Source organism: Rhinopithecus roxellana, chromosome 11, assembly GCF_007565055.1.
Source record: "Rhinopithecus roxellana isolate Shanxi Qingling chromosome 11, ASM756505v1, whole genome shotgun sequence".
Taxonomy (NCBI): Eukaryota; Metazoa; Chordata; class Mammalia; order Primates; family Cercopithecidae; genus Rhinopithecus; species Rhinopithecus roxellana.
In genome coordinates, this window is record NC_044559.1 from 135,849,073 (window position 1) to 135,864,633 (window position 15,561).

The following is a 15,561-nucleotide window of genomic DNA, read 5'->3' on the forward strand; positions in this document are numbered from 1 at the left end:
ACTGCTTGGGTCCCGGAACCTCCTCAGAATCCTGTACTTTGTGTGTTTATATTTTTCATGGGTTTTCTACATTCACGAGATGGGGGAAGCTTAGTCTCAAGAAAACTCCTGAGGTCCTTTCTGACTGTGAAATTCTAGAATCTTCACAACGTCACAAGTCTTATGTTACAGAAGAGAAAACTGAGACTCCGAGAAGTTGAATTCCCTGATCAAAGTCACATGGGAATTCAGGGTGGCGCCAGGACCCAAAGTTGGAACTGCAGACTCTTCCTATTCTTTCCAAGTAAGCCCCCAGCAAAAAGGGCTCACTGTCTACTCTTTCTGCATGTTGGAAATGACCTCCAGCACCATCTGCCAAGCACATCGTATCTCATATAAAGCTTCCTTTTTCAATGAATCTTAGTCCCGATGTTTACGCGGCTTACAGAGTCTGTAAAATCAATACTGGCTTATTGATAGAAAATGGACAAGCATTTTTATGTCCCATAGTGGCTGAGAGCATACAAAAACCTGATTCTGAAGGCAGAATCTGCAGCAGGCAGCTCAGAGGTGCCTCCTCTTCTTTCTCTACTTTGGCAACCAGGTCAGGGTAGCACAAAAAGTTCTGGCTTAACCACCTCTTGCTCTTGAAAAGGAGGCAGTAACATGCAGTGGCCTGGATGGGATCCTGCACCCCTCTCGATTTCTTCCTTTGCAAAGCGGGGGATAATGAGGTGGCTCTTGTGGCGAATGCACGAGATAATTTGCATAGAATTCTCACAACAATGCCTGGAACCCAGCGAGGGCTCAACAAAGAACAGCTGATACAACTAAGGCCAGGAGGGAGGTCGCTGTTGGGGTCCAGGAGAATGGCTATTCTGAGAGTGTGGACTCAGCTCTCCTGGAATGGGGTCTGGCACAGGCTGGGGTGGGTGACAGAGGTGGGCCTGGTGCTTCTGAGCTGCTAGTGGGCCTCCTGAGTAGCCAGGCTCTGGTGAGTGCTCGGGCACATGGAGGCTCTCAAGGATTTGGCCAGACGTAATGTAATATGTGGCCTGTAGGCTTGGGTGGCACTGGAGTCATGTGTCCCTCTGTATTTTTAGCCGTTAATTGGAGGGATTTTTCAGCCTTGTTCAATCAGGTGCCTGAACATCCAGGCCCTTGGGCTCCTGACTCCTGAGTCAGGCTGGATGGTTGCTCAAGGCTCTACAGTCAGGCTTATAGAAAGCGGCTCAGAGCCCTCCACTGCTAGCTTCCCTGTGCCGGGCGGGGGACCCAGTGCAGCATGAGAAAGGTGAGGAGCACGGGGGCAGCCACGGGCCACCTGGCCTGGAATCAAGCTGTGATCTTTTGAAGAGCAGAGGCCAGATGGCTTTGTTCTTTGTGATCTGCTCCTATCCCAGCCTCCTTGGGTTAGGAAGGCAGGAAGAAGGAAGCACTTGCTCACCATGTGGGTTGTGGACTACATTCCCTCCACAAATTCCCTTGCTCCCCAAACTCAGGTTACCAGGGATCAGATGCTAAGGAGTCTGCATTTCTAAGCAGAGAGGAGGTAGGTCCAGCTGAGAGAGCCCTGGATGTGGGGTCTGAAGACCTGACTTCAATTTCAATTCTGCTTCAAGGCCAGTTTCAACTCCGCCTCTTACTGTTAGTATAACCTTGGGCAAATCAATTCACTTCTCCGAGCCTCATCCTTATCTCCAAAATATGAATAATAGTAATAATAACAGCTAACAATTATATCTCTTAAACTGTGCCAGGAACTATTCCAAGTGCTTTACATATCAACAACAGCCCTGTGAAATAGACACTGTTATTATCCTTATTTTATAGATGAGAAAGCTGAGACACAGAGAGGTCAAGTGACTTTCCCCAGATCACACTGCTAGAAACAGGCAGAGAGACTGGGTACAAATCCCTGCTCTGCAATGTACTGGCTGTGTGACCTTGGCAACTTGGTTAACCTCTCTGAACCTTGATTTCCTCATCTGTGAAATAAGGATGATCATGCCTAATTCATAAAGCTGTTGGTGAATGAAATATAAGCAGGCCTGCGAACTGGGTAACAGGGTGCCTGGCACACACTGACAGCTTTTGTTGGTGGCTGTGGTGAGTAATCATTGTGTGGTGATAGTTGTGGGTCTTCTGGGGCCTGTGTGTTGTGTATTTCCATGTCTATGGTATACATGGGCCTATTTTTGTCTAATTTAATTTTGCTGAATTAGAGTGAGGTTCTGGCTTTGTCTGCAGCCCCAGCAGGCTTGCCAGGCCCCTTGGGAAAGCTACACATGGTCTGGACAAACGGGAGGTGTCTACCTGGAACGTCCGCCTTTTTATGACCGGGGGTGGAGCCAGTCGCACTGAATTGAGGAGAGGCAGCAGCTGAGGAGAAAGATGAGTTGGAGGGCCAGAGGGCAAAGGCCAAAGATCACAGGTATTCAGATCGATGCCAAAAGTCACCAGGAGGGCAGGGCGGCCAAGAGGGACCGGAGCAGAGGAAGAAAGAAGAGAGATTAGCGTGCACATGAGGAGTGGGAGGGAAGGAGTGGACAGGGCACTCTCATGGCTTGAGGGTGCAGAGCGGAGCTTGCCCTTGGATGGCACAGCCGTCCCTTGGGAGGAGTTGTGGCCCTCAGTCCACACCCGGCCTCAGCCTCCAAGTCGGAGTTTGGGGTGTTGACCAGCAGCCCCCGGAATGGGACAATGGCCCCCCATGGCCAGGCTTGCCCTCCGTGGCCATGCTGGGCTGCAGAGGCTGCTGGACATGCAGCCCAAAATTGCACTGCCAGCCCCACCCATCCCTGCTTAGTGGACAGAAGGGAGCCAACTCAGAGAGTCTGGCCAGGGAACCACTGGGCCGGTGAAATTGGTACTTGAAGTTGGGCTGGTGTGCGGCTGGTGGGTTCTTTTTTTGGTTGAGCAAGAAAGGCTGGTGTCAGCGCATCTGGGGAGGGTGGTCAAGGACAGTGCCAAGCCCAGCTCCCCGGGAGTTGAGCTGGCTGAGGGTGCGGCCAGTGTGGGCACATGCTAAGTGCTGCTGAGGGCTCACCCTGGGGCTGCAGGGCCTGGAAAATAGAGGCTGGGCAAAGATATCTCCAGAACGCTCAACCACGTTTTTGCGGGAGGCAACTTGCAGTCATATTATGTAATGTGATTTTCATTTCTGGAAATTCTTGCAGCTTCTAGTCCCTCTACCCATTGAAGCTGAGCAACCCATGGTTTTAGGAGGCCCTTAGAGCCCATGTGAAAACAAAGATGGCATATACTGTCATTAGCTGCTTGTTTTTGAAAGTACTTAAATCACACGAGACTCCTGGGATGAGTGTTAAGAACCAGGAGCTGTTTGGGCTGTGAATGCGCCCAGCTGGGGATCGGGAGCCCAAGTGTGGCCTTTCCAGGTCACAGCTGCTGCCTTCTTGGACAGTAGTTACACACAGACCTCCACCCACTCCCGCTGCCGGGGCCTGGGGATGTGCAATGTTGGGCTGTATGTTCAGGAAGCCTCTCAGTGGAGAGGGGCCCGGAGACCTTCCAGAACCTACAAACCTTCAGGGCAATTATCTGGCTGGAGCGCAGACCTGCTGGCATGCTGCTTAGGCACTCCTAGTTTGGGAGGGGATGGAGGTGGCAGAGACAGGGCAACAGGGACCGTGATGGGAGAGCCCACAGACACCAGCTCCCCGCCTCCCCACCCCGCTCCTCTCCCTCCCTGGGGAAGCCACAGGCTGGAGTGGAGGAGGGGCCACCTGGATCTCTTGGTGTCTTCCAGGCGTCAAGACCTGCCACCCCAACCCTGCCTGCAGACCTCCTGGAAAGCCAACAGATCTCTAGAAGCCCCCTGATTTTCTACCCTCTTCTAAATAAACTTGCTCTCCCCCTCAGCTGGGACCCCAAATCTACTCCCCCACCCCATGCCTGACATGTTCCCCAGAATGCCACCGTCATGAGGCCAGGCTTCACTGCACCCTGTGGCCAGGGGTCTTCTGCAGCCTTCTGTCACTGTGCCCTTCCCTTTCCTTGTGTTGGGCTGAGGAGCAGGGAGCCCTGCTCCCACCCCACCCCAAGCGCTCACTGAGGACGGGTGACACACTACCAAAGCGTCTGCAGTTGTGTTGTCTTTTGTGCTGGGGGATGTTGTCTTTCTTTCGGGTAACATAACAATCCTGTGAGCCTATCGTTTCAAATAAACACAGCTGACCTTCTATTATTGTATCAGGATCAAGCTGGCCGGAACACAAGGGCCCCTGCATCCCCGGAGCACATGCCGCTGACGGGCTGGCTCTGACTGCGCTGCTGCTGGCCTGCCTTCCTCAGCCCCGGCCTAGCACCACCGCAGCCTTAAACCCATCCCAGCCTCTCACGTACCAGACTCACAGTGGTTTCCTGGCCCAGGAACCCAGACCTCAGGTCTGCCTTCCAGCCTCCTGAGGGTCTGGGCAGAGGCTGGGCCCTGCTAGCATGGCCCTCCTGATGGCCTTCTAGAGTCAAGCTGATGCTGAGCTCCGGCTTATGTCTGTCTCCACTCCCAAAATCCCATCAGCCGGACCTGCCTGGCAGGGCTGGGCAGCCAGGGAAGCTGAGCACCATGGGGCACATGACAGAGGGGAGAGACGCCTAAAGATGCTCATCCTCCATCCCTGCTGTCCAGGTCTGGGAGCAACGAGGCCAATCCACAAAATGAGGGGCATTTTTTTTTCTGGGCCTAGCTCACTGGGGCTCCTGCTGGAGGAAGCTGTGCGTATCTTGCTCTCCCCTGTCCCAAGATCGACCCTGCTGCTAGAACACAAGTTTGAAGATTCCTAACAGGACAGCAGCAGTCTTTTGGGTTCTGTGTCTTGGGGTGGAGCAAGGAAAAGGAAGGAGGAGGCAGGGGTGGGCAGAGGAACCATCTCAGCCTGAAATCCCCACCCTGCTTGGAGAAGGGCTTCCTCTGTTCTTAAAGAGGCCAAGGAGAGACTTTATCCTTGAATTGCTACAGTCAGTCCCCGATTATCTCCCATCATCGAAGTTTGGATGTGAAACACCATCATCTGATACAATGACTAATCGAAAAGTCCCACTTTTTTGGCCATGGCTAGGCTGCCGGACATCACCCCCCACCGCCACACACACACACACACACACACTTGCACACACATGCTGGATGGGTGGGGAGTCGGACTCACACAAGTCACGCTGCCACAGAGGGCCATGTGCAGAGGAGCCACAGAGCTCCACACACAGCAAGAGACTCCAACATACCGAGCTGGCCATACGTACAAAGGGGCAGATGTACAGACACGCACGGATGATGAACAGCTCCATATAGCCCATGGCCAGAGAGACACATCAACTGCTCCCACCAGATGCACTGCCACCCCAAACCCCTCTTTCTGACTGCTGAGTGCAGAGGGCACTGGGAGCTCCTGTTCCCCCACGATCCGTTAGGAACTGGAGACCCCAGGGAGATGAGGCTGAGCTGGGGGCTGTGCCCCAGGGATGGATCAAAGGGCCTTGCTCAATCTTAGGGGTTCACTTACCCGGTGTGGGTACTCTCCACACTGACCCTGGGAAGGAGAGAGAAGGGAAAGGGGGTGTTAGGCACTTGTTGGGGGTACCGGTCTCTCAGGGCACCCCCAAAACTTCAGGACATGCCACACATCTCACCACTCACCAGCCCTCCTGCTCTAGCTTTCGTTTGAGCCCTCTGAGTCAGGAGAACTAAGTCCCACCCTTGCCCCTGGCTAGCAGCAGGGAAGAAACTTCCAGGGCCTCTCTGGAAGTGGCCCCATGGAGCCTAGGGGCGGAGCTTCGTCTTATACCACTTGCCATAATGGCAGAGTCGGGAGTTATGCCCCATGCCTGGCTAAAGGTTGACCTTCTAGGCAGGCCCACCAGACAGCCCTCAACAGAGCCACTGGATGGGAGCAGCTGGCACCATGGGGGCCCCCAAGCCACCTTCTCTGAGCTGGGAGCACCAGGCCCCTGTACCAGTGGCCCAAGGGCAAGCACAGCAGAGTCTCTATAAGAAATTCAACAAGACAGAGAGGGCAGGAGGCCAGGCCAGTGGTTGACAGATTGATGCCTCAGAATCCCAGAGGCTCACAGAAGTATCAGGGAACACCATGGGGTGACAGCTGGGAGGGGCCCAGAAAGAGGCTGAAGAGGGCCAGGCTCCAGGAGACCCCTGGAAAAGGATGTCACCCGGGCTAGGCTCCAGGAGGACCCCTCACTCCAAAAAAAGGATGTCACCTGGAGCGGTGTCAACCGAATCTATTATGCGGCACCTCGGGGGCTTTCCTGGCTTTGTCAATTAAAACTGAAGTTTGAAAATAACCACTATTGACCCCTTTCTACTGACTGGGAGACCGTTTCCTGAGATGGAGACTCTAGGAAACCTCCACTGCTCTTACCTTTTCTCCTTTTTGTCCCTGAGGTCCCTACAAAGAGACGGAGATGAGAGAGTTAGAAACCGAAGCTGAGGTCACAACCACCTGAAGCTTCTCTGCTGGGAAATAGAAGGATGAGGTACCAACCGGCTGTCCTGGGGGACCCGTCAGACCCTGTGGGAAGCAAACATACACAGATCAGTGGGCAGACAGAAGACGGGCAGTCAGGGACACCTGCCTGGGTGGGGATTGGGGCTGAATCCCGAAGGCTGGGCCAGCCATGGCCAGGTCTTCCCATGCCCACCACATTCAAGGTGGTGTGGTCTCATCCACAGTCTCAGCTTCTTCACCCCCCAGTGGGCCGGACTAGGGTTGTGATGAAGAACAGATGGCATCTTTCATCCATTCCTCCAACCACCAGCATGTCATGGGCCAGCTATGGAGGGGCTGCACCTAGAGGTCAGGGAGTTTTCTGCTCCATGGGACCACCTGCCTCACATGCACCAAGCCTCTAGGAGACACTAGCACATTCCACCTCCTGCTCCCAGGCTGCAGTGAAGCCCACTGAACCAGAAGAGCTTCTGGCCTGGGGGGCTGGGCCGGTGCCTCAGACAATGGGGGCCTTGGAGAAACCTTCAGCAAAAGAGAGAGAGCAGGAAGTTGGCAACTGAAGTCATGTTCTGGACTTCTCTAAGGAATGTGAGGGGTCTTGAGGTTTCCTTCAAGGTTGTCTTGTCCATGCAGGGCTAGGAAAGGAGCTGGGGTCGGGAGGGACCCTTGCTGTCTGAGGAGGGCCCAGCATGCTCTGGCTCTCTTAGGAGGCTGAACCAAGGCTGGTGGAGGGAAGAGGAAAAAAAAATGCCTTATGAGCTGAGGATCCACCCTGAGGCTGGCTCTTCAGGTATGTGCCTGTGAGGGACATGCTCGTATCCACTCCAGCTCCTGAGCGAGGTGACAGAGACAAGGCCTTGTGGCTCAGTGAATGGTGGCACTGGGACAGGAGCCCAGGTTTGTCTGACAGCCAAGGTCCAGCTGTTTCCACTCTGCCGAATGCTGGGAACTGGGCCAGACCTTGGGAGTCAGGGCTTCTAGACTTGGCTAGAGCCATAAGCAGGTCCCTTTGAGTTACCAGTCTCTTTGGGGCCTGAAGCATCATGGATCCCCATGGGTGGGTCCATCTGGGAGGTGGCTGCAGCATGCCATGATGTGCAAGAGCCTTGCTCCTGCTCCCGACTTGCCAAGAGGGCCACCTCCAAACTGGGAAACTCCCAAGAGCATCACTGGAAGGGAGAAGTGGCCTTTGGGACCATCCATGTGGCCCTCCCAGCCCATGTGGCTGGCCAAGTGTTTATTTATCTTTTATTGTTTTATTGAGACAGGATCTCGCTCTGTTGCCCAGGCTGGAGTGCAATGGTGTGATCTCAGCTCACTGCAGCCTCAGCCTCCTGGGTTCAGGTGATCCTCCCACCTCTGCCTCACAATTAGCTGGGTCTACAGGCACTCACTACCATGCTTGGCTAATTTTTCTATTTTTTTTCTGTAGAGACAGGGTTTTGTTATGTTGCCCAGGCAGCTCTCAAACTCCCGGACTCAAGCAACCTGCCCGCGTTGGCCTCCCAAAGTGCTGGGATTACAAGTGTGAGCCACCACGCTTGGCCTGGCAGAGTGTTTAGAATGAAGTTCAGCAGCACATGATTCACCCAGCAGGGAACCCGGGCCCAGCCCACAGGTGACCAGGTCACCCTCTGTCAGGACAGAGATATAAGTGTGATGGGGGAGGGGCAGGTGGAGTTTCAGGACTGCAGAGGCTTGGACAATTGAGACCAGACATCCCAAATGGTGGCCCAGGGGACAATCGTGGCCTTCATAGGGATTTCATTTGTCCCACATGGTTTTATTTCAACTAGTTGCCAACACTTAAGAGCAAGCAGAGTGCAAATAAAAACTTGGATTTCAAGTTTCTCTTAATTATGTCGAGGCCCAACAACACATGGTACCAGTTCTCTCCAGCCGGGCAGCGCCTGCCCCTTTAAGGGCCATGGCCCCGGGTGACGTGCTCAGCACTTGCCACCAGCCCTCTGCTAACCACTACTGAAGCATAGCTAAGGCACCTGTCTGCTTCTTGTGTGCTAGGCGTGTTGTGAGTGCCTGGCGCTCCTCACTCTTCCGACAGCCCTGTGGGTGGTGGGTGAGATTTGGACTCAGTCCAGGTCTTGCTTTACAGCCCTTATGTCATTCCTGAGTCTCAGAACCCCCAATCTTGTCCACCCCCCACCTGCACTATTGTACAACTGTGTCCTCCCAACACTTCAACACCTTATTTCAGGTTATTGGGAATAATGTGAAGTGGGTGGGGCAAAGGTGACCCCCTTTTGACAGGTAAGGATGCAGGTTAAACAATGAGGGTGAGTGCCAGTGCCCCAGTAGGACGCCAGCAGAGGGGAGAGCATCTGGGGCGGGAGACAGACAGATGAAGAGCGGGCCAAGGTAATGATGCCGGACAGCCGTGGGCAACTAACAGCTCGGGTACCCATGCCAAGCCAAACAGGAATCGGATGGCTCTGTGGCCTGCCAGATTTGATGAGGCAGATAGGTGATCTATCCTACTGATGTGGGCTCAGGAGAGAGGGGGTGGGCCTGCTTTTTCTGTTGAATTAGCTCTGATCCCTGAACAGACAGACGGTCAAGTGCGTGGGACAGAGGGATGGTGTGGGCAGAGTGAGGGCAGGAAGAGGGGTCCCATGGAAGGGTCCCTTTCCTCCAGGACAAAGTGCTGGCAGCTGAGAGGAGGTGTGATCCGGGGGTAGACCCCACAGCATGGGTCTGAATCTCAGCTCTGGTATTTAGGAGCTTTGTGGCCTCAGGCAATGTACTTAGCCACTCTGTGCCTCAATTTCCCCTCTCATGAAGTGGGGATGATAAGCTGTTATGAGGATGCCAGAGTGCTGCCTAGAAGATGACCATTATTATTACTTCTGGGGGGCCATGGGCTACCTTATGGTAGCATAAGGCTGCCAGAGAGGAAAAGAAGCTGGGACTGAAGGGATGAGCACCCCAAACCCTTTATGCCTCTCTAACAATGCAGCATGGCAGTTTATTCCTGTCTCCGTCTCCACTATTCCATACACGTACGTTCACAACATGCCTAGGAATGGGGTAGAGGCGGGAGGAAATGCATTTGCAGCAGAGACAGCTGTGATGGAGAGGAAACCTTGCTGGGGGACCTGGATTCCAGCGCCAGCTCTTCTGCCACTGCCTCAGGGGCCTTCTGCCTCCAGTGCCCTTCCTCCAGTTCTGCAGACATGTCAAGGATTTTCCTACCTCAGGACGTTTGCACATGCTGTTCTCCCATGTCCAGAAAGCACATTCTCATCCCTCTTTCTATTTTCTCTTGGTTGAATCCTCGTTCTTCAGGCACTAGTTCAAAAGTCTCTTTCTCAGAAAAGCCATCTCCGACCCTTGGCCTGGGTGAGGTTTTTGTTATACCAAGGTTTCCAGGGTACTAAGGATTATCTTTTTATAGCACTCATTGCAAAGCAACTTGTTAGTTACATGAGTGATTATTTAAAAGGATATCTCCCTAGTAGACTGTGAGCTACAGATGGCAAAGACAGTCTCTCTTGCTCCCGTCTGTATCCCTAGCACCTGAAGTAGTGTGCAGCACATTTTAGATACTCCATAAAAAATGCATTAAAAGAAGGAAGGTGGCAGGAAGGCTGACAAAGAGTGAGGGAAACAGAAAGGGAGGAAGGTAATAAAACGTGGAGGGAAGGAATTTGAGAACTGTGTTCTGAGCTTGTTTTGGACACTCAGCTGTGTGACTTCAGGCAAGTTACCTAGACTCTCTGAGACTTGGCTTCCACACCTGCCAAAAGGGATTCTAGTAAGACCTGGAGCACAGAGTTACACTGAGGATTGAGACAGTCATGCAAAGTGCTTAGCCCAGTGCCAACCACATGGCAAACCCTCAATAAATGTTAGTTGGATCTGAGTCAAGAGGACAGGTTGGGGCCCAGAGGGAGCTGGCAAGTTAGGAAGAGCTAGGCTGGAGCCCAGGGCTTGCAGCCAACACTCCGCCATCCCCCTTTCCATCCACGAGATTGCCTGCCTCCCTCGGTGCCCTGGCAGTGCCCCAGTCATGGGTCAAGGGTTGTCTTCACACCAGCGCTTGGAGCAAGGCATGAGCCAGACCCCTGCTGAACAGGGACAGGGGGAGCCTGCTGCATTGCTTTCACCACCCTGCACAAATTCCTGGCCCACTGACCTGTGGAGCCGGAGGTGGTCCCTCACAGTGTAGGTGTGACCTGGGACTTAGGAGGCAGAAATTGCATCCCAGCTCAGGGCTGTTTTTTTTTTTTTTGTTTGTTTGTTTTTTAAAGCAGGGATTTATTGAAAACCAAAGTACACGCCACAGTGTGGGAGCAGGGGCCCATTTGCTCTTAATGGCCCATCAGTTCCTGCTGAGACCTGGCCCACTGTGAGAGTGGGCAGCCCTTCATTGCCTTCTGGAAGGGATGGTCTGTGGAGACAGCAAATTTATTTCCAAAGCTCTGCAGAAGGTAGGGGCCAGGAGAAAGGTGGGGCAAAGGTGTCTCTCCACCTTTTCGGGGCCTGAGGCACTCCAATTCCCCTGGGCAGATCCATCTGGGTGGCGGCCACGGGATGCTGTGACATGGAAGAGAAGACCTTGCTCCTGCTCTCGACTTGCCAAGTGGCCCAACATCCAATGGAAACTCCCAGGAAGGCATGGGGAGAGGAGAAGGGGTCTTTGGGATGGTGCATGTGGCACCGCCAGCTGAGATGATCCACTGGGCACCACTAGCCCCAGTGGGGCAGGAACCCCTGGAGTCCTGGGGTGGCTCAGGGCACAGCCAGCACTGGGAAGGGGTTATGAGGCCTTGAGGGACCTCAGGCTCAGTAGAAACGGTGTCTCCTATAGAAAGGGTCCCCTGTGAGTGCAGATGAAACCTTGTCTCCCAAGGCCCATGCGAGTGTGGTTTGAGAGCATTAAGCTGGACACCGACTTTTGTGTGCTGCCGACCAGGTGCGCGCTCTCTCTGGGTCTCCCATCCTTATGCTTCAGATGGAGAAGCCCCTGCCCATTTCTCCTCCCTGCATATTGATGTGAGGATCCAGGGCATTTGGTTTACATAGCTGGGGAGTGACCAGCACGGGCAGCCACTCCTGTTGTCCCTGCGGGACCCACTTTGCAGTGCTTGGCTGTGTCTGTGAGGCTAGGCCAACCCCCACCCATCTTGGGAAGGCAGGAAAGCTGGGCTCTTACCATGTCGCCCTTTGGTCCTGGGTGGCCCTGGAAGGAGAAGAGGGTGAGTACCAGGTGCACTGTTTGCAGCCCAGAAGTTCCACCCCCTGCCCCCGTGCTCCTCCCTGCCCCCCGTGCTCCTCCCTGCCCCCCGTGCTCCTCCCTGTCCCCTGTGCTCCGTCTGCACCTTCTGGCTTGTGCACTCCTTCACCCAGTCCCTAAGGCAAGGTCATTTGCTCACTGCCCCTCACTGGGCCTCACTAGTAGCTGCCTGCCCTTCAGAGAGCAGGGGTGGGGGTAGTCTCCCTAGACCCCGACTCTCACCTCATTCACATGTCCAGGGTAGCTTCAGGAGATGCCTGGTCCCATGACATGAGTGGAAATGATTGCTGGCGCCCCTGAGCTGCACTTAGCTCGGTGGCCTGCAGCTGGGGAGTGACTGGGTGGTGCTAGGGTCCCTCAACTGAGAGAGGCGAGTGGTGGGACCGGGCGTGGCTGTGAGTGGGGCTGCATTCCATCCACCCTGAGGCCTTTGGGTGGGGCATGCTCCCTTCCAGCTGACTTGTTCCTAGGACTGGGGAGGGGACTTCTTTCCCCCAAGAACATTTGTGTCAAGGAACTAAGTCCAAAGGATTGAAATGAACGAAGAGAGGCGCTATGGTAGGAAGTAGTCTCCACGTCGACTTGAGCACACGTGTGGGGTCTCAATCGGGGAGGGAGACCCTGACCTCGAGGACAGGGCCATGGGAGACACAGGTGCTGAGGAGCAGGGGCAATCGTGTGCACAAATGGCCAGGCTCTTCAGACAAGCTATTTGACCTCCATACCCTCCACTCTCCACACTGCCTACTGACCTCACCCCCACCCCACCCAGAATCACCCAGGGATGCGTCTTGCTTGGATTCTGAAAGCCAAGCTGGGCAGCTGGGGACCTGTGCCCTGGGGAAGGCCACTGGGGTCAGGGGTGACTCAAATGGCCCCCTCCACTTCCCAGTAGTGACAACCTTCAGCCCCAGGACTTTTCCTTCAAAGTAAAGCATTTTCCACAGAGTCAGGGTCTCGCAGAAGGACCAAGAGATCCAGGATCACTGACCTGCAGTGAGGGGGAGGAGCCCTCCCCTGAGAGCGGGTCCACTTACCGGTTTGCCGTCCAGCCCAATGGGACCCTGAAACCAGAAAGGCCAGATGTAAAGACTGAGCATCACAAGCCTCCTGCCAAAGAGGCTGCCTGGGCAGTGGGGAAAAGCATAGATTCTGGATTCTGGTAAGTTGGAGCTCAAGGCCCTGCTTGACCACGTACTTGTTAATGTGACTATGGGTAAGCCTAGGCCTCAACTTCCCATCTTGAAATGGGGTTGAGAATAATAGAATGTTGGATGCCAGGTACACAGCACAAGAGAAAACCCAATGGGTGGCCTCCCCATTAATGTCAAAGACTTCACCCTTGCCCTGAGTGCAGAGTGGGTGGTGTGTTCCTGGAAATCAGGGGCTGGCCTGCATTGAGGCTGGGAGAAAAGGGAACTTCTCCCTCTGCTCTGTCTGTCAGAACCTGTCTTAGGCCCCATAGGCAGAGGTCAAGGACACCCAGGTGGCCACCCCCCTGCCTTCCCCACACTGGATCTCCTCTCAAAGCCCGGGCACAGGCTGAGCTGCAGGTGTTCTCCCACAGGGCATCGTCCATTCCGTATTCCCAGGTCATGCTGGGGTTTATCAGCCTGTGACTTCACTCACCTGGGGCCTGTCCTGCTGCCCCTTACTTTGTGGATTTGCTTCCCTGTGTTTATTCCTTGCACTGTGACCTGACTGCCAAGCTACTGTCCTGAGTTGGTGTCCATGAATGGCTGTAGAAGCAAGTCCTTAATGACCAGAGTTTGGGAGAGAAAGAGTGGAACCAGGGCTGACCTCAGATGAAGTTTAACCCAATCAGGCCTACAGACCACCTGGGACACAGCTAACTTCAGCCTTCTCTGCTTACCGGAAATCCAGGAAAACCTCGAGTGCCTGGTTGACCCTGAAAAAAAAATAACAAGAGACAAGTGAGATAGAGCAAGGAGGAGATGCAGCCAATCCCTAGCCCTCTGGTTCATTTTTGCTTCCATGACTCTCACTCTGTGATCGTCCTTGGGGGACACTCACTGTGGTTAGTGGGCTGGGAGGGAGGGTAGAGAAAGATGAAATGGAACATCATAGGAAATCTCCTGCGGGGGCTGGGGGTGGGAAAGGAACAGAAAGGGGCCAGCGTCCTTTGGGTCTACTTCTGGGAAGCAGCCCCTGGAGAGCTCCTCACCACTGTGTATGCATGGCTTGTAAACAGACGCATGGGACAGTGGGGCCAGTGGAGACTCAGCCCGCAGCACACGGAACTCCTGGACTGCGATCCTCTAAGCCCTTTTTAATTTACACAGTCATTGCTCATGGCCACTTGTCTAAGGATGTGGCTATCAGAACCTGACCTTCAAAATGTGTATTTTCAGGCTAGACTAGGTCAGGTTGCTCCTGTTCCTCTCACCCTGGCCAGCAGGCTTCTCCTAGCAGTTGGGCAATCTCTGAGCATTCCCTAATCTTTGTGGGATGCAGAGCAATCTATGCCTATTTTCCTGGAGGTGCAGAGTGCAACACAAATAAATATTTAGGGTGGAGACTAAAAGCAGGTTCACTGGCCACAGTGATTTATGATCCAGTGGTTTATGATCAAGATTCAGGACAAAGGGGATGTGATGAGATTAGAAGAAGCACAAGGCTGTGATGATGCAGGGCTGAGGAGGGATGGCCAGGTGGTCAAGGGTGATGGAGAGCTAAGAAACATGAGTCTTGTCACTCTCCTTCTCAAGAACCAGCAAGGGCTCCTTTCTACCATGTTCAAGGCCATCCCTCAGTCCCATCCCCATCAACCACGTTAGTTTCCTTTCCCGCCACATCTTTCCATCTATTCTATGCTGAGACACACTGGCTCACTCGCCGTGAGCCCAGTTCTGTTTGGGGTCTCCTTTGGCTGACACAGCCAGAATCTCTTCCCAAGCATGGGCTTTCTAGACTGGCAAACTAAATTCAAATCCTGCCTCCAACTATGGCTGTGTGACCCTGAGCAAGTTGTCTAACCTCCCAGAGCCTCAGTTTCCTCATCTATAGAATCGAGATAACAGTGTAACCTCATAGGATCATCAAATTACATTTAATTATGTTTGTAAAGCCGATTGAAGTGGTAGCTGCCATCATTAGACACTTGTTGAATTGAACTGAACAGGGAAGCTCCAGAATAGAGCAAGGTGACTTTTGAGCCAAATATGTCTTGTGATCAATGAAAGTTTGTCCTTGTCAAAAAGCAATTTTAGAATCAGACCTCTCCAGAAGATTTCTCTTTGTTATACAACGCAGCAGGCTCCCCCTGTCCCTGTTCAGCGGGCGTCTGGCTCATACCTTGCTCCAAGCACTGGTGTGAGGATTCATATGCTATGACCCTAAAGCATCTTCAGGCTGCCAGGGTCCTCCTTGAAGCCGCGAACATAAGTGCCCAGTAGCCTGTGCTCAGGGAACACGTCAGCTGGGTAGGATGGGCACCTTACCATCAGGGTGGGTGCGCTGGTTCAACAGCGAGTGAGTTGAAGTCTGCCGCAGGCTTAGGATGGGCTTGTGGCAGCCATCCAAAAGGGCATGAGGGAGGAGATTCCACTCATCTATCGGAAGGGCCCCTGGCTTTTCTCCTCTCAAGGATAAGTGATGCTAAGAATAAACCAAGGAGAAAACCCGGAAACCATCCAATGTCATCTCTGAAACCTCCCAGTGTAAACTTTCTGTAAACTACTCTGCACACCAAGAGGACTGAAGGAGGAGAGGATTCCAAGAAACATCTTCAATCTCGCTAGGGACAATGTTTACGTGGTAGGGATAATCATACAGTTTGTTAATTACAGAGCCTGCCCTGGTAGCAGGATGCATCTCTCCAACCAGGAC

The 15,561-nt window shown here is 53.6% G+C and overlaps 1 protein-coding gene across 3 annotated transcripts in view; it reads right to left on the reverse strand.

The window, feature by feature from the left end:
- Window positions 1-15,561, reverse strand: part of COL13A1 (collagen type XIII alpha 1 chain) — a 164,750-nt gene that overhangs the window by 65,018 nt on the left and 84,171 nt on the right. For 2 of the 3 annotated variants that reach the window (XM_030940756.1, XM_030940755.1), the window contains exons 8-14: window positions 13,586-13,621; window positions 12,750-12,776; window positions 11,632-11,658; window positions 6,495-6,521; window positions 6,372-6,398; window positions 5,499-5,525; window positions 2,296-2,361 (exon numbers count right to left, since the gene is read on the reverse strand). In XM_030940756.1, the coding sequence (XP_030796616.1) occupies window positions 2,296-2,361; window positions 5,499-5,525; window positions 6,372-6,398; window positions 6,495-6,521; window positions 11,632-11,658; window positions 12,750-12,776; window positions 13,586-13,621 (237 nt within the window). Of the gene's footprint in view, window positions 1-2,295; window positions 2,362-3,525; window positions 3,583-5,498; window positions 5,526-6,371; window positions 6,399-6,494; window positions 6,522-11,631; window positions 11,659-12,749; window positions 12,777-13,585; window positions 13,622-15,561 lie in introns of all 3 variants that reach the window. The other variant, XM_030940754.1, reaches the window with a different exon arrangement.